The sequence below is a fragment of the Callospermophilus lateralis genome, chromosome 11 (assembly GCF_048772815.1).
Source record: "Callospermophilus lateralis isolate mCalLat2 chromosome 11, mCalLat2.hap1, whole genome shotgun sequence".
NCBI lineage: Eukaryota > Metazoa > Chordata > Mammalia > Rodentia > Sciuridae > Callospermophilus > Callospermophilus lateralis.
The window spans coordinates 46,275,190-46,301,023 of NC_135315.1; the positions used below are offsets into that span (position 1 = coordinate 46,275,190).

Consider the following 25,834-nt stretch of genomic DNA (forward strand, 5'->3'; position numbering starts at 1 on the left):
CCAGGACTGAGACTCCATGAGAGGTGAGTGTGCAAAGGCCCAGTCAGAACCCAGGGGAGGGACATAGAAGAAGTCTTATGTCTAGATGGTGTCGGTGAACCCCATAGTAAGGAGGGATGCTCCTTCAGATCTTCTTAAGTCTCTAACTGCTGACCCCCATCCTCACCCCAGAACCTGCAAAGCCACATAATCATGACAGTTCCATTCTCCAAAACTGGCCTAGATTTCCAGCCTCTGAGCTTTTGTTCATGCTGTTTCCCACAACTACCCTGTATGATCCTGTCCCCGTGTCCTTGTATTGCACCCTACCCTACCAACCTGAGTGCTTTCATTGTCTTAAAGCTTTCCTCCCTCCCCCATCCCTAGATAAAAATCCCTTCTTCTGAGCACTGGTCAGAGTCCAATTTAGGGCACTTTTCTGTCTACTTTAAAATATAGATGTCTGTGCCCATGATCTATCTCCTACCAAACTGTGAACCCAAAGAGGGCAAACTCCGTCCTTACCTCCCAAGTCCTCATATGTAGAAGATGCTCAGAATATACCTGTTGATTCATTGCTTAGATAGATGAATGGATGAATGGATGGGCGGATGGATGAATGAATGAATAGATGAATACATGGATGGATACATGTATGCATGGATAAACAGATGGAAGGATGGTTGGATAGAGGATTGAAGGATGGTGGGTAAGGTAGCATGGGTACATGGATGCATGAATGGGTGGCTGGGTGGCTGAGAGCAGGTGGGTGGGGGATGATGGGTGAGGACAGGGAGAGGCGGATGCTCACTGAGTGGCTAGAAAGAGATAAAGGGTGTATAGTTGGACAGGTGGACAGAGGGAATGAAGTAGGTAGACCAGGTCTGCCTTATTCACTTATTCCCATGTTTTAACTGGGGCTCTAGGGCTTGGAAGGGAAATTCCTCCCCACAAGCCCATCAGGAATGGTAGAGCAGGGCAGGATGGCAGCAGGCCTGCCCTCACCCTGCCTGCCTCACAGAACAGTCTGGAAAGGCTCAGAAGCTCACTCACCTCTTTCACAGAGATGCATGTGGCCCAGATAAGCACGAACATCCTCCCCAACAGCTGTAGCCACCCCATCTTGTGCGTCAGGGCCAAAGGGTGTGGGAGGGCCTGTGGGGGAAAGGGAGGAGGGGGAGGAGAAAAGTGAGGAGGGTGGGGCAGCACCAGCTCCAGGGACCACGACACCCACACACTCCAGACCCTCAAGCTGGACCAGAGGCCAGCCTGGAACACCATCTCTGTAGAGAGCCTGAGAGGGAATGGAAGGCCCCTGCCCCTGCCTTCCCTACCCTTGGTGGGAACCAGAACTCCACAGTGAGCAGGATGAGCCAATCTGTGCAACTCTTCCACATGCCCTGTGGCATTCGTCCTTCCCAGAACCCATCCATCACCAGACACTCAGCAGGACCTCTTAACACAATCAATAAAGGCAGGCTGTGCTCTGGTGTTGAGTGGGAAACCAAGGCCTGGAGTAGTGGGGAAGTTTGGCCAAGTAACCACACCCTCCTCCCACCTCCTGTGGCCCTGACAGCAGAAACACCCAATGCATTCTAGATTCATATTGGAAACCTAGACAGGGCCTGGGGCTCCTAATTCCCAAACTGTTCCCCAATATGAGTTCCCCTGGGGCTAAATACCTGGAGCTTAGCCCTCCTAAGTTCTAAAGACTTGTTCAGTTCCCTGGAAACTTTGAAGGTGACCCCCACACAAATATCTAAGCCTCTATGGGCCTCAGTTTCCCCATATTCCCAGGGACAGCTCAAACTCCTCCGTGTCTGACCTCATTCACCCCCAAGGACCCATGTACCTGACTGTAGCAAGAGATGAGTTAGGGTGATGTTATAGAAGAAATAAAAGCAGAAGGACAGGAAGAACATGTACTTGGCAAATTTCTTCCACTTCATGTGCAATAGCATATGCAGAGGCTTCAGGGTCAGCATCTTATGCCCATTCTGGGGACAGAACACCACCAGCCACCATGGAGATGAAGCAATAGGGAAAACCCACTTTCAGAGGGCCCATCATGAGCTCTGAGTCAATGGGGCCCTTGGCTGAAGATACCAGTCATTATGCCCAATGGACTGGTTTGACTGAAAAATTTGAAAAGGTAGTTTCTGGCACATTGGATCCTTCCTAAAGTATGCAGGTGGCAGTTAAATGCTCTAGGAGAGTGGGGCTTCTAGCAGGAGGATCTGCTGCACAGCAGGGAGGAAGGGCTAGAAAGGGGTCCTACTGCCAATCCCCCTCTTCACTGTGTGTCCTTAGGACAGCCCCTGACCCTCTCTGTGCCTCAATTTCCTCATCTATAAAATGATGACAATCCCTGCCCTACCAACCAGGCTGCTGCAAGGGTCCAGGACTCCCTAGACAAGGCAGGCTTGGTAAAATATGAAGAATGGAGCTTCAGCCTGCTGCCTCATCTCTCCCAAGAGCTGGAAACCTCTCAGATCTGATCTTCTCTCTTCACCTCCAATTTCACTAATCTCCTGCTCCAGCCTCCTCCAGGAAGCTGTGCACTCCCTGACCCTCATGTGGAACCAGATTTGGGAGGAGAGAGGATTCCAAGCCAGGCCATATGGACTGCATACACGCCTCAAACTGCCCAGGATTCTGGGACCCAGAGACCCTTCACCATTAGGACCTGCAATCTGAGGCTGACCAGGAACAGAGGAGCCCAGTGTCTCCCCAGGCCCCAACCCCTGCTTCCATGTCTAATTCTGCTGCTGAGAGAAAGCCCTGGAGACTGCAGGCACCATGGAGCTAGCGGTCTGGGTCTTCCCAGTGGCAGACTGAGGTCCCACCCTAGTTCCCTCCCCCTTCCAACTGCCCAGGAGACGCATGTCGATGTTGGTGTTGTAGACGATTATCTCCAGCACAGAATTGTCGTGGTGTCCACATTAGTGAGGTCATACAGTGAGGATGACACAGGGCCATACACCCAGTCAGTAAACTTCCTTGACAGGCTCCAGAGCGGCTTCTCCTTGATTTCACGACTGAGGATGTACTTCAGGATCTGGGGACAGGAAGGGGAACAGCTGTCAGCCACAGGATGGGGCTTGGGCCCATCAGGGCTGGGCCAGCCAGAGGCAGGGCAGGCCCCAAAAGATGCTTCCATCAAGATGGTTTGAGTCTCGCATCTGCATCTGATGTGGTGACCCCTGGACACCTGCTGTATCTGTGGAATGGGTGGGAAACTTCTGGTTCTGTCCATCTCACTGGGGACCAAAGATGTGAAGGCCCTTCATAGGCTGCACAAAGCTGCATTATCAGTTCCTAATTGTTGTACCAGCTGGGGCTCTAGTTCAGTGAAGGACCCAGGAATTGATTTTTTTTTTTTTAATTTGTACCAGAAATTGAATCCTTAACCACTGAACAATATACTCTGCCCTTTTTTTATATTTTATTTTGAGACAGGGCCTTGCTAAGTTGTCGAGGCTGGCTTTGAACTCACTATTCTGCATCAGCCTCCTGAACTGCTGGGATTGCAGGTGTGTGCCACCGGGCCTTGCCAGAAATGATCATTTTTGGAAACAATTTCCAAAACTGGCCTGGACTTGAGAAGAAGCTAGAAGTTGATGTCCAGTTTCTCATTCCACCCTCAGTCTAACTGAGGCTCATCACTCTGGCCAGACAAGAGTGACACAAGATGCCAGCCTTTATGGAAAGATCTGGGGGGTCAGTAATCCTCAAACTCTGCTGCGTGTTAGAGGCTCTGGGGGAAGTTTTAAAACTCCCGAACCACTGCCAACTACTGAAATCCAGATTTCAGTGTGGGAGGGTAGACCCAGGAGACTACTAGGTAGAGGTGACTGGAGAACCACCACTTCCTGAAGCTCACTACTTCCTGAAGGCTGATGAGCCCTGAGTTACTAAATGTTGGGTCTAGGGCTTCCTGGGTCATGAGTCCAAGACATAATAGGAAGTGCTGTTGGGGTGGGAGGTGTCATAGCATGGGTCTTGCATAATCCACTAGCATTCCCTTGCCATCTCTCATGGTAACCTCAGCCCACATAGAGAGCTTCTAGGATTAGGTTTCCCCACCACACAGTGCAGCCTATAAAATTCCCAGGGGCAGGGTCTGCTTCTTAAGCGTCACTGCACTCTCCACTTCCTAAGAGTCGGGAAGGGTGCAGGTGCCTCTCTCAGACTGGCCTCAACAGGAAGGCTCCTCCTTGAGCTGGGGTGGCAGGGAGAGCACGTGCCACAGTGGCATGCAGTGACATGGGAGGAGGCTAAATCTGCAACCACCATGAGTCCTAAATCCCCCATTAGGCGTGATCCAGGGGGTGGGGAGGAGAAGGGGGAGGCGGTACATAATTTTTCCTCTGTTGAAGCCATTCCCATCTCCTTCTCCCCTAACAGGAGAATAAATAGGTCTCCTATGGTCCCCAGCCCTGGCCACTGGAACAGTACCCAAAGCCTTCAGGGCAGCTGACCAGGGAGGGGTATGCACAGCTGTGATTTCTCAAAGCTGCCATTCCCCTGCAGCTTCCTAGGAGTTACCATTCCCTCCCAGGCTCAAAAGCTGAGGAATAAGCTTCACCTATGGATCTGACCCCTGGAAGGAACCAAAGTCCTGACCTTGATCCCAGACCATACCATGGCTGCAGCCAGAGTCTTCCCCAAGGTCCCAGATCACCCATGAGTTCCTCAGCCACATCACACAAGTCAGACAGGGCCTCATGAAGCCACCTCTTATCTAGGGACCTGGCTCACCGTTGCACCCCAATCAACAGGCTGGGGTCTCTCCATAATTGGGAAGCACCAACCATGGGTTCTGGGCCCAGACAAGCAGTTCTGGAACACCTGTCCTCAGGAGAGGCCTAAGGCCCTGAGGGTCAGACATTCAGCTTCTGCTTGGATCCAGCACCACACAGAAATGCTTAGGCACAAAGCATTTGAGACATTGTGGCATCTCAGCCCCAGCAAGGAAGTCCCAGGAGAAGAGAGAGAACAGACTGTGGCACTGAAATCCAGAGGGGGTGCCCACATCTCACTGGCTGTCACTCAGAATAACCTGTCCCAGGCCACAGCCGCACTCTGGATCTAAGGCTGGGACCTTCCCAGGACTGAGGCCTTGTTCTGTGGGATCCTTAGGAGGGCACCAGCACTGGCAGAGTGACAGCGGCGCCTCCCCGACCTCCCGCCGCCCTGGCCCGCTGGCCCACCTTGGCCTTGCCCATCTTGGCGGCCAGCTGCAGTGGCGTGAGGCTGTCATTGTTGCCGGTGGTCTCCAGCTCCCCAGGTGGTGCTCTTCAGCAGGATCATGTCGTACATGCGCTTAACAAAGTCATTCTGGGTCTTGAAGTCCTCAACTACCACCACCAGCGGGTGTAGGATGTTGTTTCCCTGAGAGTCCTGCGAGGAGGCGATGTCCATCTGCTTGTTCTCCATCAGCAGGTGCATGATCTCGGGCTGGTTGGTGCATGCCACCAGGGCCAGGGGCGTCTCACCTGGGCCAGGGGAGCACTGGGACTCAGCTATCTCAGGGGTCAGAAGCAGTGTCCCCAGGCCCCAGGACTGGGGTCCACAGCCTGATGGTCCCAGTGGCTTTGACTCCTGAGGTTCCTTGATGGTCTCTTCCTCTCCCACTTGAACAGAGACTGAAGCTCTACTGATGCGGTGGCCTTCTAACCAACCTCCCTGTTCCCCACTGCCCTCTAACACTGTGCTCAGCACAGCAGCAAGATCCACCCCAGTCCACCCACCTGCCTGCAGCCATTAACAAGTGAATCCCACCTTCACAGAATGAAAGCCCCAGTTCCAAAGACAGCCCACAAAGCCCTGCATCTTCTGACCTCTCCTCCTCTATTCCTCACTCCCCTCCAGCCACAATGGCCTTCTTCCTCTTCCTCTAACACACAGGGCATTTTCCTAATTCAGGACTTTTGCATGGGCTATTCCCTCTGCATGTAGATAGCTGTGAGTCACCTTAACCTTATCCTATTTAAAATCAAAATCCATGTCCCTCTCATCACAGTTAGAACTCTTGGTTCCTTTTCCTCTGCTTTCCTTCATATTTTTGAAGTAGCACTTTCCATTTTCTAACATAATGCATAATATTTTTATTCATAATGTCTATTATTGATGGCCTCTCTCGACACCTAGAAAATAAGGCAGGGATCTTTGTTTTGTTCACTGATATATTTCAAGCACCTAAAACAGTTCCTGTCACAGATAGTATGTACTCAATAACTGTTTGTTAAGAAAAGAGATGGCCACTGACTCCAAAGTGGTCAAACAGCAATCATGGGACAGCACCATGACTGGATGCCAACGCTCCTGCCTCCTCTGTCTTCTTCATCCTGTCCCCTCTCTTCTTCACCAACTGCAATCAGGCCCTTTGCTGGGCAATGGGGACATAAAACTGACTGGATAAGACCCCATCCTCCATGACTCACAGAACCATCTAGTCCTGCTCACTAAAAAGCTACTCAGAAGAAAAAACAGATGAATGGTTCTCAGACCAGGGCTGGCAATTTCCTGTAAAATTGCTCAGAGAAATGTTTTGGCCTGGAACTGCTGGTGGCCTGTCCTGATTATGGTGGTGGTTCACAGCTAAAAGCATGTGAGGAAATAACACAACTGTGCACTAAGTGGGTGAAGTTATCAAATCTAAACTATACATTTCGACTGTTTTTTTCCCCCAGAGCATTTGTGAAAAAAAAAAGTTGAATGTTGTCAGAATCAAAATGGAGTCACTTGTGTCAAACCTAACCAAAAATAAATAAACAAAGCCATGAGGTTATGAAGGAAGGACTCTTACACATAATTCACGTGATTGCCTGATAGTAAACATCATAAAACACTCTGCTGGAGTCAATAGCTTGAATAGGGGGTGCCACAAACTTATACAAAAAGTACCAGGGCAAGGACGTCTTCCCAGAAACTGTTCAACCTTGGACTGACACCACGCTTATTGTTAACCACTGTGGCCAAGGATTCTTTGCTTCAAAATATCTGACACAATTCTCATTAAAACTTCCTCTTGTTTTAACTTCTTTGTGTGTAGATAGACAGACAGACAGATACTGGGGATGCTGGGAGAGAGCCATAGGAAGTAGCAGGCAACAGTGCAAAGCTCTGGAGGCAAGGGCAAGCAGCCAGGACAGAGCCATGGGTGGGAAGGACCACTGTCTAGCATCTAGCAGACAAATGTTCCCCAAATACCAAGATAATGAATGCACACAGAGTGTTCCACCAACTCATACCTATGGACAAATGCATGCAAGCCCATGGTCAAAAACTTCAGAACCAGAAATGTGCAGAGCTGGGAGTGCATTGGCCTGAGTCCATCCAACAGGCAGGTCTGTTCCTGTTCCCTGTGGCCTTCTCCACAGTGAACCATGGCTCTGGGCACTTTGTCCAGCTTCTCTGCTCCTTCCATATCACATTGTGCTGCACATTTCCTGTCTTACTGGATAAACACCTGCCTCCTCCCCCTTCACGTGTTTACAATTTCTAGAAATGGCCAAGTGAGCAGAGTTTCTTCTGATTGCTCTGTCTGCATCATTGAGCCCAAGGAATGTGAGCTTAAGGCTTGGTTGTGTACTTGTCATTAACAACTTGCTTTCCAAATAATTCCTACTGGCTTATTGGGCTTTGGGCTTTTAGTATATTTGGAAATGTCCATATCAACTCATGTTCACTGGTATTTGATTTTTTTTAATGGTTTCACCAATCATGAGGGTGAGATCTGACTTCCTGGTGTGGCTTTTATTTCTGTTTCCAAGTGCAAAGTCCCAAGGCCTCAAAAGGGTAGATGCATTTGCCAAATCTCTTAACTTTCAGTGGATTCTTTATCTCCTGAAATTTCCCTGTTGATTGCTCTGAATGAAGGTAGGTGTGATTTCCCTAGACCCTGACTTCAGGTTCAGAGGAGCCGAGCAGAGTCCAAGCCCAGTTTTGACCATGGGTTTGGGTTCCTCAAGAGGAATACAGCGAGAGAGGCCAGGAGAAGGGCAATGTGGAGGGGACTGAGGGCCAGGAGGAACCTGGGGAGGGAGAGCAGCCCTAGACGTTGTAGGGGAGCAAGGGAGGCAGTGAGAAGGTATAAGCCTCCATAGTTGGGCTACAGGACAGACCTGGCTCTGCAGCCCCAAACTCTGCCAGCTCTGCTGCACCATTCCTTGGTGCTGTGCACATATGTCCATGTGCGTGAGAGCCTGTGTGTATAAGCCATGTGTGGCCTTGGGCGCTCACTCTTGGACCTGTCAGCCCACCCTGAGCCACCAGGAGCCAAAAACTAAGGATCCCATGCAGTACTGTTCTCGTGGCCTGAGACCTGCAGGGCTCTCCACCGACTCTTGATATCACCCATGCTTAGGGCTCAGACCTGAGTCATGTTCAGATGCAAACATGGTGCTGCTATACTCCACGTCCATGCAGAGCACAGGTGGCATGAGACATCTGCCAAATGGGAATGGGCAGCCACAGCCTGTGGTGGGCTGGTTTGTTGTTTTGTGCATTGTCTCAATTTAATACAGTGTTGGAGAAAAGGTTAATAATGCAGGAATATTTATGTATGTAGCTATTCCATTGTGAATATGTGAAACTACAGTTCCAGTGCTTGACACTAGCATGAATGTTCTGTTTGCTTCATTTTTGTCTTATTTATAAATAAAATTGTCAACCAACAATCTTGTCAGAACTATACCCAACTATCAGCCAGTGAACACTGAGTGAATTCTCTCTTGAATCAGACAGCAGTGAAGCATTTACTTCAAGCCTGATCTTGTCCATGGTAGTTTTGTGGCAATTGGCAGCTGGCTACAGATACAAGAGTCCAGCCAAAATGGAAGCATTCAGTGAGACACACTTCAGATGTGGAATCCACAATTGACAGAGGTGTGTTTTAAGGTTACTTGTAAAGTACACGTCACATCCTTTGTACCAGTGAAGTTAATATTAAGTATGTGAATATTCTTCAGAAAGCCTGCTGATAGACATTCGCTGGCACCCCAGATAGTGTGCAGGGTTAGGGTTAAGGTTAGGGGGCCTTTGAAGTCCCAGGAGGGCTACGGGGCATGGCACACCACTGGGTGAGGCCCAGGACGGAAGCAGGGCCTTGGCCCACCCCATTCAGATCCTTTCCCCACTCATCTGCTAGGCCTGGAGCTCTTGTTCCTTCCCTCAGAGCTGCTCCTCCCACTGGGTACAGAGCAGAACGTGGCGAGTATGTCCCCCAAATGCTGGAACTCAAGATGGGGAAGAAGAACCCACACTCAATCCCCAACACTTCCTCCAAGGTGGAGCTGATCAACCTGGGAAAGAATCCAAGTGACAGAGAAGGTGGACCACGAGGCTGACAGTGGCTGTCATCAGTGAAGGAGAGCCCAAGAGGGACAAGAAGAGGGTCTGAGAGGAGGGCAGAGTCCCTGCTCCCAGCCTTTCCCAGGGAGGTCCCTGGGAAGGAGGCAGCCTGTGCAGAAACAAGGCTCAGGGATGGTTGCAGGAAATCTCTGCCTCAGAGCTTCTGAACCTCAGGATAGCAAGCTCTGACACAGTGCAGAAAGGTGCCCTGCAGAAAGTCTGTCAGCAGCTACAGATCTATCCATTAAGTCAGAGTACAGAATAATCCAGCCAGGACAGCCAGATGTCTCCATGAATGATCACAATCTGGGAAGATGAAGGACCACCACAGGTTTAGAGCACTCATGCACCACAGGAGAGGCAGCCAAGAAATTCAAACTTCCAGCATCTTAAGATTCCAAAATCAACCACACAACAAGCTCTACAAAGGGCATGCCAGAAAGAAAATACTCACTCAACAGCAAATATCAAAGGCGCCAAGGAACTGGAGGAAACACACCCACCATATTCTCATAAAGAAGTAAAACTAGAGAGAGGGTGGTGTTCACCAGCAGGTGACCAAGAACCAACTGCATTGAAGACACTCTGGGGTGAGACTGAAGACCCAGAGGAGCCTGAGCACTGGTGAGCAAAGAGAGCTCACCCAGAGAAATCAAAAGACATTGAGCACTTATAGGTGACAGGTGATCACCCAGAGGACACAGAGGAGACTGCATGCTGGAGGACGAGGCTTACTGACCCTCAATTTCAGAGTCCATGGAGTCTTTGGAGAATATCCCTTGTGGGAATCACCCCTGAGATATTTTAGCATCTTCACTCGGCCTTGAGCCAAAGAGATTTTGGTTTGGCATTGCAAGTTATTTTGTGGCTCCTCCCACTTAATGGATTATGCAATGCACATGACCTCAGTCTTCACTGGGCTAAGGAGACCGGTTGTAACCCACTGGGCCTGGACAGCCCACCTCCTACCTTAAATGGTGAAGAACATTCTATGGAAAAATCTTTGATATTTTCCCCATATAAATAATCCAAATGCGGGCTCTTGCGTTCTCTCTTTCCAGTGTGGAAGCTCGACCCCTAAGATCGAAGAGCCATTCAGCCCTTACTTTTCAAAATTACTTTCTGTGTCATGTAGTTTTTTTGCCACCTCCTTTTCTTAGCTTTATTTTGCAGCCAGCCTGCGTCATGCAGAAGAGACCCAAATTCTACCGCCTGCGGGGGATGTGGGTGAAAATGGCTCAGTGCAACATCTCAGGTACTTCGGTGATGGTGGGACACGGGTGCTTTTTCACAGGTCTCAGGATGTCTTCCATGATGGTGGGAAATTTTCCTTTGCCACATATATCACTATCCTGTCAAGATGGGAATTGTGCCTGATCCATAGTTCCCAGAGTGTTTCTACTCTGGTGAAAATATAGCGTCCAGTCGCATGTCATGGAAGATCCTAACTATGGTTGGAAACTTGGCTTTAATCCACTGGTCACTGGAAATCAGAAATCCTGGACATGTCCTAATCATCAATAAGAGCACAGCCACATGACAAAGGTGTGGAAATGGAGGATAATGAGTAATGAAACCAGGTCCCCAGTGCTCTTGGAATTGAGATCAAGTAACAGTTGTCATTTGGTTTCAGACTCTGTTGACAAGCTTGTCTGAATGGAAGCACCAAAAGTGAAGCAAGGTTTTTTGAAAGAGGAACTATCTAGATTTCTCTAATTTTCCATAGTATAGTTGATGTGAATAGTCTTCTAAGGCCAAAGAAGGTGTCTTTGCATTGGAGGGAAAGGCACTCATCCACACAGTTTATTTAATGATCCAGGTGGTATATGGCTGAGAGAAGACTAAGCACTGGAGGTCAAGGGTCAATAACCCACAAGACCCAGCGGGGGCTGAGAACTGGTGGGCCAGGGGTGCTCACCAATAGAATCCAGAGGAGACAGAGCACTTTGGGGTGAGGGGCACTTACCCAAAAGACCTAGAGGAGGCTGAACACTAGTGAGGGAGGGGCACTCACCTTCATGGAAAGAAAGTTCTTCAAAAATATTCAAATATCAAACTCAATATTTGTATTTGACAACACAGTGTACATATTAGAACTGTTACCATCCAGAGAATAGAATTGTCTTCTTACAAAAGACTCTTTTCAGGGCTCCCTTCATGTCTCCACTCCTCAGAAGAAGGGGTTCAGCATGGGGATCACCACCGTGTACATCAGAGCCATAACAGAATATTTCACACTAGATTTGTTAGCGGATGAACATAAGTAGAGACCAATAATGCACCCATAGAACATTGAAACCACCAGTAGTTGAGAGGCACAGGGTAGAAGGCCTTGTGGATACCACAAGAAAATTCATGCATAGGACATGAATTTTGAGGAGAAAATTCATGCATAGGACACAGTGATCAATAGGAATGGGATGACAATAATGAGTCCTCCTATAATAAATATTGAAAGACCCTCAGATCCCAGCCCGGAATGAAACACGCGAAACGCTGGCTGCAAAAGCAAGAGGCGATTTATTAAAACACAGGCACCTGCGGGTGCTCAGCGATACCTCAGCCGAAGCTTTGGTGAACTGGCACACCGGGCTTTAGGATACAGATCTTTTATAGGGAACTGGGGGTTAGTTTTCAGCTTAGCACTGCAACAGTCTTTCTATTGGTTCCTCTGAATCCAGCATTTAGGTCACCCAGGGGGTAAACTTGTTTTTCCACTTTATGTTCTCAGAAAAACCATAAAATTACATCCTAGCACAGTAACAGGCTGCTTATTGGTTCAGACATATAGGTTACACAAGGGGTAAGGTTGTTTTTCAACTTAGGTTCCCGGAAAAACCACATGTTTGTGCTCTGTTCTCTCTCTCTATTCCTGCTTATTTGTTCCTGTTTGCTCAATCGTGCCCTGGGACATAATTTTTCGGTTCTTTCCCAATCGTTCAGTTCTTTCTGTTCTTGCTTTTCTTTTCTCTCTCCAGGTTATCTAAATAGAACATCTTGTGGTTTTATCGTTATGCAAGACTTGAATTTCTTTGTTCTCATGTGGGGGTCTCTCATTCCCCCCTTTTCTATATCATGGATAGAATCTTATATCCATTGTTCTGTCTGTTCAGGCTCCTGGACCAGATCAGTCTGAGATCCGGCTTGTTGCTGAAGCAGCTGGTATTGTTGAGTAAGGACCATGGTTTGGATTATAGAGAGTCTCTCTTTTATGAACTGCATCAACTTATTAAGTATATAGGGCCCGAACGTCAGAATGAAGAGTAATATGATTAAAGGTCCTGCTACAGTTGTCAACAAGGTAGCCAGCCAGGGGGACTTGTTAAACTAGTGTTCGAACCATCCCTGCTGTGCCTCAAATTCTTTTTGCCTTTTGCCAACCTTTCGGTGACCTTTTCCATAGTTTCCCGGACTACCCCTGTATGGTCAGTGTAAAAACAACATTGTTCTTTTAAAGCCATACAGAGACCACCTTCCCTAAGGAATAGCAGATCTAACCCCCTCCTATTTTGTAGCACAACTTCTGAGAGGGAAGAGAGAGATTTCTCTAGGGCAGTGATAGACTTGGCCATAGCGGTCAAGTCTTCATTCATTGCCATCTGAAGATGTTGTAATTGTCCCCCCTGGATATAAGCAGTAGTCCCTGTTCCAATTCCCGTGGCTATTCCGCTTATACCCAGGAGGAGTGCGATTGTCATAGTTATGGGCTCTCTCCGGACCTGGGTTTGTCCCTCAAGGTGTCTTAAAACATAGTCTGATTCCAAATAAGATATCCTAGGCCATAATTGAATTAACACACAGAAATCAGTGAATGCATCTAAAATGGTCTCAGAGACATAAGGGGTTAATCCAGTATTACAAGCCCAATAGGTTCCATTGGGGCCCCACCAGTACTTATTTTGAGAGCTGGTTTCTTGGAGGGTAATATTACAGAGATGTTGGTGTTTGGGAGGTATTTTTCCCAAGCATATTCCTTTTCCTGTCACTTCAGTAATTGTAATCTTATAACTCGGTAGGGAGGTACATTTAGGATCTGGGGTGCTGTTGTTATACCATTCAGATATGGCTGCTATCCCCTCATAGTAGGGTGGGCTTGAAGTTAAACATAACCAGTAGTCCTGGGTATGGTTAGGGTTAGTAGCATTAAGAGCATAGTAGGCTCCCTGGATCAGGTTAAGTATGCGGTCTCCAGTACCAGGGTAAGTAGGCCCAGGAGAGTTCAATTTAGCTGGGGGAACAGAGGTTTGATAGCTCACAGTTGTAGGGGCGTTAGGCTGTCTGGGTGGTTAGGGAACCTTTTGGTCTCCAAGCACGGGGTTAGGCCCTATTAAATCAGTTGCAACTGGGGATTGAGTTAACTTAATTATAAATATGAAGCCTGGGTCATATCCAGCCATGTACCATCGAAGACCCCATGCTCTACCGGCAAGCCAGGGATTTATTGTTCTTTTACCCTTCGGGGTAAAATTTATTTTTAAGTGGCAGCTTGAGCTGGAGCCTGTATAGTTTTTGGCCACCTGTATTAAATCCCAGCTTGAGGTGGGGTTCCAGTAGGTATCCCCTGGAGGAGCAGAAAAATGTGTCATCTCCTCCACAAGTACGTATTTGAGCTGGATTTCTACCATCTCTCAGGCAGACATAGAAGCTATCCGAGGGACAGGGACAGGCATCCTGGATTTTATGATGGAGGCGTCTATTTCCTTTAAAATCTAGGGCTCGTCCCCACATTGGCTTGCAGGGATCAAGGAAAAGAGGGGGCCACCAGGTTCCAGGGGAATGGGTAGCTGTGATGGACCAAGCTATTTTTCCATTTGGAGTGAGTACCTGCCAAGTTTGGCTCATAGGGATATGGGGACTAGCATCTAATGTAGGGAAGGCGAAATACAAGGCAAGGAGAATCAACAGCAGGTAAGTCTTATCTTTAGCGGGTTCTGGGTGTGTTGCAGCTTCCATCCTGGATCTGGAGAGGAGTCTGTGGAATCTTGTGGACGTGCAGCTTTCACGTGAGAAGCGTGGATCCAGGCGGCGATGCCGTCCACTTTGATTGCAGTAGGAGTGGTCAGCAGAATGGTGTAGGGTCCTTTCCACCGCGGTTCAAGGTTTTTGTTCTGGTGCCTGCGTACCCAGACGATGTCTCCAATTTTGAAGGGATGTGGCAGCGAGGGGGTTTTGAGTTCTTCCTTATATGCTGCTGCCAATGGTTTCCAAACTTCGCTCTGGATCAACTGCAATGTGCGTAAATGAGTCTGCATAGATGGGGTAAGGGAGGCATTGATTTCAGTTTCATAAAAGTTAATAGCGGGTGGTGGGGCACCGTACAGAATTTCAAATAGGGTTAGTCCCTGTGGGCCCGGGGTGTTTCGGGCTCGGTACAAGGCTAAAGGTAGGAGTTGTACCCAGTCTCTAGTGCCAGTTTCAAGCGTTAATTTGGTTAAAGTCTCCTTGATTGTTCTGTTCATTCTTTCTATTTGTCCTGAGCTTTGGGGTCTATATGCACAATGTAACTTCCAATTAATCCCCAATGTATTGGCCACCATCTGACTTACCTGAGAGGTAAAGGCAGGCCCGTTATCCGACCCAATTGTCCCGGGTACCCCATACCTTGGGAAAATTTCTTCCAACAGTTTCTTTCTTTTTTTTTTTTTTACATCAAAAGACTGGGTCATAAATGCACATTTATATGTTTAGATTAAAATAAAATGCTTACATACAGTTTTTTTTCTTTCATTACAAAAGTAATCTGCTATTTTAAAGAAAAGCCAAATTACGCAGAAAATACCTGGGTTCTCTACCATAGAGTGATTAAGCTAGAACATATCAGAATTTCTTAGGGGTGAAAACAGTTTTCTATTGATTCCAGAATCCAGCTGCCCACTGCCTGGCTACCTCAGACAGCTACTTTATTTCAGAATCAGCTTCTTTCATATATAACTGCCATCATTGTAACTACTGAGAAAAACCACCATCATGGGGGCATTCTAGACCTTGCGTCTGAAGCAGAATTCAGGTAAGGGCGGGAACTTCAGTCAGACAGGGGTTGTTCTTCAGTCTTTTCAGCAAGGCCACTTAGCTCCCCCTCTAAGGCAGGCTAATCCTTTTCACATATTCTGGATTAATCCAGGTCTTGAGTAAGGAAAATCTAAGTAGTTGCTTGGTAATTGAGCATCAAATCCATTTGCATGTTTGTCCTTAGGCTTACCATGGCCCTAGGGAGTAGGCACTGGTCATTGTTTACTTATTCTAGTAATTAACCTCTTTTAGGTTCTTTGCATCTGCTTCTCATCATGTTTTGGGAATGTAGTTCTATCTTTTTTTTTTTTAATTAATTTTTATTGTAGGTTGTTCAAAACATTACATAGTTCTTGATATATCATATTTCACACTTTGATTCAAGTGGGATATGAGCTCCCATTTTTACCCCATATACAGATTGCAGAATCATATCAGTTGCACAACCATTGATTTACATACTGCCATTCTGGTGTCTGTTGTATTCTGCTGCCTTTCCTATCCTCTACTGCCTTTCCTATCCTCTACTATCCTCTACTAGATAGTAGAGGATAGGAAAGGCAGCAGAATACAACAGACATCTTCCAACAGTTTCTTAGCAACCACCTTAGCAGTTTCATGCCGAGTTGGGAATGCTTCTACCCATCTGGAGAATGTGTCAACAAAAACCAAAAGATATTTGTATCCATATATACCAGGTTTGATTTCAGTGAAGTCTATCTCCCAATGGGTTCCAGGTTTATGTCCTCTTACCCGAACTCCTGCTCCAATTTTAACTTTATCAGCATTTACCTGGGCATATGTTTGACAATTTCCTGCAACTTGCTGGAGAAGTCGGTCCCTATCAGGAAGATATAGAGTGCCTTCTCCATGGTCTAAAAGATCTCTTATCTTTTTAGCCCCAAGATGTGTCAGTCTGTGTAAGGATTTTACCAGTTCTTTTGCATTTTTGAGGGGTACGACCGTCTTCCCTTGATATTTCCAGGTATTTTTCTCTGGGTTATAAGAGGCTCCCAGCTTCTGTATGATATCTAAATCTCTGTCCTCATAGACCCACTGTTCTTCGTCATCATGTTGTGGGTCTGCCCATTGGGGCAATAAAGTCATTACTAAAAGTTGTGGCCCTAGGGCTGCCTTCTTGGCTGTCTCATCTGCTAATCTGTTCCCTTTGGCCTCTGGAGTATCTCCTTTCTGATGGCCGGGACAATGCATGATACTTAACTTTTGGGGCAGAAATAACGCTTTAAGCAAAGCCAATATTTCAGTCTTATTTTTGATTTCTTTTCCTTCTGAGGTCAGTAATCCCCGGCGCCTGTAAATCTCTCCATGTATATGAGCAGTGGCAAAAGCATACCTGCTGTCTGTGTACACGTTTAGTTTCTTTCCCTCTGCCAACTTTAAGGCTTGGGTCAGAGCTATCAGTTCCGCCCGCTGGGCTGATGTCCCGCCCGGCAATGCACTTGCCCATATTACCTCAGATTCGGTGGTGATGGCTGCTCCCGCACGCCGTTCTCCATTGAGTAGGTAACTGCTTCCGTCCGTGTACCAGACCAGCTCTGCATCCTTCATAGGTTGGTCTGTGAGGTCTGGCCGAGTCCCCTGTGTCTCTGCAAGAATTTGCTGGCAGTTGTGAGGATTTGCTCCTCCCGGGAGTGGCAGGAGGGTCGCTGGATTCAGTGTGACCATAGGGCTGAATTGAATTCGGTCAGTGTCCAACAGCAAAGACTGGTAATGGGTGAGCCGGGCGTTTGACATCCAGCGATCGGGCGGCTGGCGAATTATGGTCTCAATGGCATGAGGGGTTAATAGGGTTAATGGCTGTCCCAAAGTCAGTTTAGTGGCATCCTTAATCAGAATAGCCACAGCTGCTATCATCCGGAGACATGGTGGCCATCCTGATGCCACTGGATCCAATTTCTTTGACAGGTAGGCTATGGGACGCCTCCAGGGCCCCAATTTTTGGGTTAGAACCCCTTTTGCATAACCCTGCTTTTCATCTATAAACAGGTCAAAAGGCTTGGTAACATCCGGTAGGCCCAAGGCGGGGGCTGACAGAAGGGCCAATTTAATGTGATCAAATGCCAATTGGTGTTCTTTAGTCCAAGTAAAGGAGTTACCCTGTTTAGTCAGTGGATACAAGGGGGCGGCTATCTCAGCAAACCCAGGAATCCAGAGTCTTCAGAAACCTGCAGTCCCCAGAAATTCTCGCAGCTGCTTGGGATTCTGGGGGGTTGGTATGCTCGAGATAGTCTCTTTTCTGGCAGCTGTCAGCCATCGTTGGCCATCATGAAGTTCATAGCCAAGATAGGTAACTTTTGTCTGGCAGATCTGGGCCTTCTTTGCTGACGCCCTGTACCCCAACTGTTCCAAAGTTTGCAATAATACCTCCGTACCTGCTAGGCAATCTTCTTTGGAGGTAGCAGCCAGCAAGATGTCATCTACATATTGAAGCATGACTAAGGAGGGATGTCTTACACGAAAATTGGCCAGATCCTGATGTAAGGCCTCATCGAAGAGTGTCGGGCTGTTTTTAAACCCTTGTGGCAGTCTTGTCCAGGTCAGTTGTCCAGAGACTCTTTCTTCATGATCCTTCCATTCGAATGCAAAGAGAGCCTGACTTTGGGGAGACAGTCTTAGGCAGAAGAAGGCATCTTTTAGATCTAGAATGGTATACCAGGTATGGGTAGGAGGCAAGGTGCTGAGAAGATTGTAAGGATTTGGCACCGTAGGGTGAATATCTTCTACCCTTTTGTTTACTTCCCTTAAGTCTTGGACTGGCCTGTAATCGTTAGTCCCCGGCTTTTTAACTGGCAGCAATGGGGTGTTTCAGGGCGACCGGCAAGGAGTTAGAATGCCTTGGTCTAGGAGACGTTTGATATGTGGCTTGATGCCCTGGTGGGCCTCCCTGGACATAGGATATTGTTTAATATTGATGGGAGTTGCAGTGGCTTTTAGGTGAATGACTATTGGAGATTGTTGTTTAGCCATTCCCATTCCTCCGGTTTCGGCCCAAGCCTCCGGGTAAGAATCAAGCCAATAGTTCATGTCCTTCATTGGTACAGAAGGTTTGTCAAAAAGTTTATATTCATCTTCTAATTTGAAAGTCAATACATGTAAGGGGACCTGGTTCGGCCCCGTAATGGAGGCACTCCCATCCTTGAAATAAATTTGGGCTCTCAATTTGGTCAATAAGTCTCGTCCTAGTAGTGGATACGGACAATCAGGCACATGCAGAAACGAATGGGAAACTTTACCTGTGGCAAGGTGTACTTCTCTTTTGGTGGTCCATTGGTACGGTTTGCTACCGATGGCGCCCTGGACCCATGTCGTTTTGTGGCTCATAGGTCCTGGTGCCCGTGTCAGCACTGAGTGTTGGGCTCCCGTATCCACTAGGAAGGTCACAGGTTGCCCCCCTACTTGTAGAGTTACCCGGGGCTCAGTGGGGAGCTCCTGGCCCTGAATTCCCTAATCTTCATCCAAGGCTAGCAATTGAGGGGCCCGGTTTGTACCTCTTCTGGAGTTGGGGGGTTTCTTTGGGCAGTCCTTTACCTAATGCCTTCTTTCCTTGCAGTAGGCACGGGGTCTGCCTTGTTCCCTTTCTTTGCCTATCTTGTCTCTTTGTTGCCCTCCCTGAGCTACAGTGGCCAATATCTTATTTAGCTCCCTGTTATGCCTTTGGTCTTTTTCTTTTTCTCTCTTCTCTAGTTCCTCCCTAAGTTTAAGATCTCTTTCCTCTTGCATTTTTCTAATCCTGTCTTCTAGCTCCTCTGGAGTTTCCCTTTTGTTAAATATCTTTTCAGCTTCCTTTAATAAATCTGCTAGAGAAAAATCTTGTAAGTTGTCTAATCTTTGTAGTTTAGTCCTAATATCTGGAGCGGACTGCCAAATGAAAGCCATAGAAACATTTCCTTTCTGGTCCTCACTATCAGGGTCAAAGGGGGTATACCTCCGATAAGCCTCTTTCAACCTTTCTAAGAATGCTGTCGGAGTTTCCTCTGACCCCTGGATAGTCTGTCTTACCTGAGCCAAATTGGTGGGCCGTCGCCCTGCTCCATGGAGACCCGCTATGAGTAACTGGTGATAGAGACGTAGGTGGTTCCTACCTGCATCAGTGGCATAGTCCCAGTTTGGCCAGGTTAAGGGAAAAGCTTCATTAATCAGATTTGGGAGTTGGGTGGGATGCCCGTCGTCTCCTGGCACATTCTTATGAGCTTCTAAGAGAACCTTTTGTTTCTCCTCTGAAGTGAGGAGTATCTGTAAAAGCTGTTGGCAATCATCCCATGTCGGCTGGTGAGTTACTAGAATAGATTCAATCAAAGAAGTTAGAGCTACAGGGTCCTTAGAAAAGTAGGGATTATGGGTTTTCCAGTTATAAAGATCAGAGGCAGAGAAAGGCCAGTACTGATATTGGCCGTTGGGGCCCCCTGTTTGTTGCAGGGGAAGAACTTTAGAAGTGTCTCCTGAGATGGTGTGATCTCGGCGTCCCCGAAGTCGCCCCACCATAGGAGATGGATCCGGGGAAACATTAGCGGTCGGGCCCTCTTGATTCTCTTCTTCTTCTGAGGATGGTCGATTGGGATCAGGAGCTGGTAAGGGGTGGGGCCGGTAAGGAGGAGGCTCGTCGGTCAGCAGATCTATTAGAGTTGAGTCTTCTGGCGGGAGAACTTTCTTTGGTGTTGCCCCTGTTTTAATTAAGGTCTCAGATTTGTTAAGAATGGGGTAAAGCCGAGAAGTTTGAGGAGGGGGAGGGGGAACTGGGATGGGGGGAGCAGAAGATTCAAGGGGAGAGTGGAGAGGGGACTTAGGTGGAGAAAAAGGAGCAACCCAAGGGGGTGGGTTGGAGGTCAGGTCCTCCCGGGTGACGATGTAGGGTATCTGGTCGGGGTGTCCATGGGGACTGGGGACAAAGACTCGGGATTTCACCTGTAAAATGAGGTCTAGGTTAAAAGTCCCTTCTGCAGGCCAGCCACTGTTGAATGCTGGCCATTCTGAGGTACAGAGTGTTTTCCATTTCTTTTTCTTGACTTCCACGGACAGATTGTTTGCCCGATTTTGAATGTCTTGCCAATGATCTAAAGTGAGGCTTAAAGGAGTGGTTATTGATTGTCCCATGCTGGTTTTGGAGAGAAAGAAGAGGTAAAGGACCAAAGACAAAGACACGAAAACGAGACCAAACAGGAAGAGCGCTGTGCGGCTTCGGCAGAAACCGAAAGGGTCAGATGGCCTGAGAGAAGTTCGCACTTCTCCGTCGCCAACAAAGACAGTGTATCCCTCGGGAATATTGGGGGTCCCTACGAAATGGACCCCCTTAATCCCTGGGACGTCTCCCAGGGTGGCAGGGGAGAAGTCTGAGTTCGTCAACTCCTTCTCAAGCTGCCTCTGAATACCAGATGACTACGCGTGGTCTAACAAATGCTGCGCAAGACACTGAACACAGAACGAATAAAACCAAAGAGCTCGAGCTGGCCAGCTTATCTCCCAGTGATGTTGAGTGTTTTCCAGATAGGATCTGGGTGGAAGTAATCTCGGTGGAACCTCAAAAATGAAAGACCCTCAGATCCCAGCCCCGAATGAAACACGCGAAACACTGGCTGCAAAAGCAAGAGGCGATTTATTAAAACACAGGCGCCTGCGGGTGCTCAGCGATACCTCAGCCGAAGCTTTGGTGAACTGGCACACCGGGCTTTAGGATACAGATCTTTTATAGGAAACTGGGGGTTAGTTTTCAGCTTAGCACAGCAACAGTCTTTCTATTGGTTCCTCTGAATCCAGCATTTAGGTCACCCAGGGGGTAAACTTGTTTTTCCACTTTATGTTCTCAGAAAAACCATAAAATTACATCCTAGCACAGTAACGGTCTGCTTATTGGTTCAGACATATAGGTTACACAAGGGGTAAGGTTGTTTTTCAACTTAGGTTCCCGGAAAAACCACATGTTTGTGCTCTGTTCTCTCTCTCTATTCCTGCTTATCTGTTCCTGTTTGCTCAATCGTGCCCTGGGACATAATTTTTCAGTTCTTTCCCAATCGTTCAGTTTTTTCTGTTCTTGCTTTTCTTTTCTCTCTCCAGGTTATCTAAATAGAACATCTTGTGGTTTTATCATTGTGCAAGATTTGAATTTCTTTGTTCTCATGTGGGGGTCTCTCAATATTATCAACTCATTGACATGATTGTCAGAGCAGGCCAGCTTCAGCAGAGCAGATATGTCATATAAAAAAGTGTAATATCATGTTGTCTGAACAGAAAGATAGTCTGGCATGAGCAGATTGTGCAACGTGGAATGGAGCTAGGTCAGCACCCGGGAAAGCATCACCAGGGAGAGACAGGGCTCAGGGCTCATGACAGCAGTGCAGTGCAGGGGGAAGCAGACGGCCACATAGCAGTAATAAGCCTTGGCAACAAGGAGAATTCTCTCAAGACTTCCAGAAAGCAGGAAGAAGTATATTTGAACCAGGCAGCCTGCAAAGGGAATGGATGGAACTTCACTCTGTGTGTTCTGGAGCTTTGTGACAGAGGAAAAGCAGAGGTCAGAGAAGACAAGATATTGAGAAACAAATACACAGTTGTGTGAAGATGGGAGTCCAGGTGAATGAGAATGAGGATGAGGAGTTTCCTTAGGATGGTGGTAAGATACATGGCCAGGAACAGGGCATTGAACAGATTTTGATGCTCTGGCTTCATGGGCAGGCCCAGGAGGAGAAAGTCGGAGATGAGAATTTGATGCCTTCCTGTCATGCTCTATCTCCAGTATTTTTAAGAGAAAATAATACAATCCCTTAACAATCCAAAGAAATGAATATTGTTCTATTATCATACATTGTCTGATACTCACTCGATAATAATTGATCTCATTTTCTTTGTAATAATTGGAATTGTTAAGGCTCAAAAGTATATTCTTTGTATAATTATTGTTGTCTTTTTTCTTAACTTCTCTGTAACATGTTTGAGTATTTCATCCTTTCCTAAACACTCTTAACTATTGACTTTTGAGACAAAATACATTGTTATTTTTCACACCTGCTTTGGCTGGTAATTCCAGGGAAACATAAGTGACTGCTATTTCATCTGTATCTTATATATTGATGTTCTCAAGGATTTTTATATGCTATACTAGTATATATCTGTATACACTAAATATAAACTCTTCTACTCCAGTGTCTTATATCACCATTTAAAACTCAGATGTAGGGTCTGGGGATGTACAACAGTGATACAGTGCTTCTCTAGTATGTATAAGACTCTGAGTTTGATCCCCAGCACTCCAAAAAATAAATTACAACATAAAATGAGAATCATCCAGTAACCTTTATATCTTTGTTTTCCATAACCATTATCTTCCCTTCTGTGTATCATTGTGGGGACAAGTGCATGAAGTACTGCATACGTTAAGGGCGTCTGAGTGTCAAACCACTCCCCCATGCTAGGCTTGTCAGAAGAAAACTGCTTACCCCGTAGGCACAGCCCTGGGCGTGAGACCAGATGTTGCAATCCCTGTGCTTGCTCCATGGCCCACTCCTCGATTGTTTGCTGCAGGGATAGTTGGCTAGAAATTGTATTGGTGGCTGCCTGTAATCTGCTTAGCTACCACCTGAGTATATGTACTTGGTAACTGCGCAATAAAATCAGACCTGCTTCCTGCTCAGTCTCCGGGAATCTTGATTAGTGACTCTGTAGCCATACTCTCCTTTATTTATTTATTTATTTATTTATTATTGATTTTATTATTATTTTTTTAAAATACACGACAACAGTAGATGCATTACAATTCTGGGAAGTTAACATTTGTGGTGTGATTATGATCCCCCTGCTGTTCACATTCATCATAGAAGAATGCCTTCCACTTCAAAAATGTTGCAGGCTCGAGAGCTGCTCTGTATAGGTCTTTCCATTCTTGAGGTCAATTAAGTTCAAGACTGAGTGATTTGAACATTTGTTCTGCAAACGGCTCTGGGGCCCATCCTCTTTTACTGCCTTCTTTAACTCCTTCAGGGTACCCAATGCATGTGGATACCAAGTGGCAGGGCGATGTGGTACGAGGCCTTGTTGACTGGGAAGGCTTGTATTCCCTTACCCCACCTTTCTTTCTTTCTTTCCTCCTTCCTTCCTTCCTTCCTTCCTTCCTTCCTTCCTTCCTTCCTTCCTTTCCATTTTATCCTTTTTTAAAATTGATTTTAATTTTTTAAATACACAACAGGGGAATGCATTACAATTCTTATTACACATATAGAGCACAATTTTTCATCTTTTAATATAAAGTATGTTCACGCCAATTTATGCCTTTATACATGTACTTTTTTGCATTATAATTCTTATTATACATATATACCACAATTTTTCATCTCTGTTTGTATATAAAGTAGGTTGACAACCCAATTCATGTCTTCATACATGTACTTTGGATAACAATGTCCATCACATTCCACCATCCTTGTTAATCCCCTGCCTCCTCCTTTCCCTCCCTCCCCTCTTCCCTGTCTAGAGTTTGTCTATTCCTCCCATGCTCCCCCTCCCTACCCCACCATGAGTCAACCTCCTTATATCAGAGAAAACATTCGGCATTTGTTTTTTGGGGATTGGCTAATTTCACTTAATATTATCTTCTCCAATGCCATCCATTTACCTGAAAATGCCAAGATTTTATTCTCTTTTATTCCTGAGTAAAATTCCATTGTGTATATATGCCACATTTTTTTATCCATTCATCCACTGAGGGCATCTAAGTTGGCTCCACAGATTAGCTATTGTGAATTGTGCTGCTATAAACATTGATGTGGCTGTGTCCTCGTAGTATGCTGTTTTTAAGTCCTTTGGGTATAGTCCGGGGAGAGGAATAGCTGGGTCAAATGGTGGTTCCATTCCAAGATTTCTAAGGAATCTCCATACTGCTTTGCATATTGGCTGCATCAATTTGCAGTCCCACCAGCAATGTATGAGTGTACCTTTTTCCCCACATCTTTGCCAACACTTACTGTTGTTTGTCTTCATAGTAGCTGCCATTCTTACTGGAGTGAGATGATATCTTAGAGTAGTTTTGATTTGCATTTCTCTGATTGTTAGAGATGATGAGAATTTTTTCATATATTTATTGATTGTTTGATTGTATATCCTCTTCTGAGAAGTGTCTGTTCAGGTCCTTGGCCCATTTATTGATTGGGTTATTTGCTTTTTTGGTGCTTAGCTTTTTGTTTTCTTTATATACCCTAGAGATTAGTGCTCTCTCTGATGAGTGAGGGGTAAAAATTTGATCCCAGGATGTAGGCTCTGTGTTCACCTCACAGATTGTTTTTTTTGCTGAGAAGAAACTTTTTAGTTTGATTCCAATCTGTTTATTGATTCTTGGTTTTAATTCTTATGCTATAGGAGTCTTATTAAGGAAGTTGGGGCCTAATCCCATATGATGAAGATTAGGGCCTACTTTTTCTTCTATTAGATGCAGAGTCTCTGGTTTAATTCCTAGGTCCTTGATCCATTTTGATTTAAGTTTTGTGCATTTGAGAGATATGGGTTTAATTTCATTTTGTTGCATATGGATTTCCAGTTTCCCCAGCACCATTTGTTGAAGATGTTATCTTTTCTCCAGGGCATGTTTTTGGCACCTTTGTCTAATACAATATAGTTGGAATTTTGTGGGTTAGCTTCTGTGTCCTCTATTCTGTACCATTGGTCTACTAGTCTGTTTTGGTGCCAATACCATGCTGTTTTTGTTACTATTGCTCTGTAGTATAGTTTAAGGTCTGGTATAGCAATGCCATCTGAGTCTCTTATTTTTCCAGATAAATTTCATGATTGCTTTTTCTATTTCTATAAGGAATGCCATTGAGATTTTTGATCCAAATTGCATTAAATCTGTTTAGTGCTTTTGTTAGTATGGTCATTTTGATAATATTAATTCTGCCTATCCAAGAGCAAGGTAGATCTTTCCATCTTCTAAGGTCTTCTTTGATTTTTCTCTTTAGGGTTCTGTAGTTTTCATTGTATAGATAATTCACCTGTTTTGTTGATTCCAAGTATCTTATTTTTTGTTTTTAGGTTATTGTGAATGGGGTAGTTTTCCTCATTTCCTTCTCAGAGGCTTTGTCACTGATATACAGAAATGCCTTTGATATATGGGTGTTGATTTTATATCCTGCTACTTTGCTGAATTCATTGACTAGTCCTAGAAGTTTTCTGGTGGAGCTTTTTGGGTCTTCTAGGTATAGAATCATATTGTCAGTAAATAGTGCTAATTTAATTTCTTCTTTTCCTATGCATATCTCTTTAATATCTTGTGTCTGTCTAATTGCTCTGGCCAGTGTTTCAAGAACAACGTTGAATGGAAGTGGTGAAAGAGGGCATCCTGTCTTGTTCCAGTTTTTAAAGGGAATGCCTTTAATTTTTGTCCTGAGGCTTAGTGTAGATAGTCTTTACAATGTTGAGATATGTTCCTATTATCTCTAGTTTTTCTAGTGGTTTGAATATAAAGGAGTGCTGTATTTTGTCAAATGCTTTT

At 46.1% G+C, this 25,834-nt stretch overlaps 1 protein-coding gene and 1 pseudogene across 1 annotated transcript; both read right to left on the minus strand.

Annotated features, from left to right (window-relative positions):
* Positions 1 to 11,506: 11,506 nt before the first annotated feature.
* On the minus strand, positions 11,507 to 22,080 carry LOC143410508 (olfactory receptor 1468-like; annotated as a pseudogene).
* Positions 15,883 to 20,457, minus strand: LOC143642259 (uncharacterized). Its single transcript, XM_077110551.1, is given in 1 exon segment — positions 15,883 to 20,457. A coding segment is annotated over 1 exon segment (4,575 nt).
* Positions 22,081 to 25,834: the final 3,754 nt, after the last annotated feature.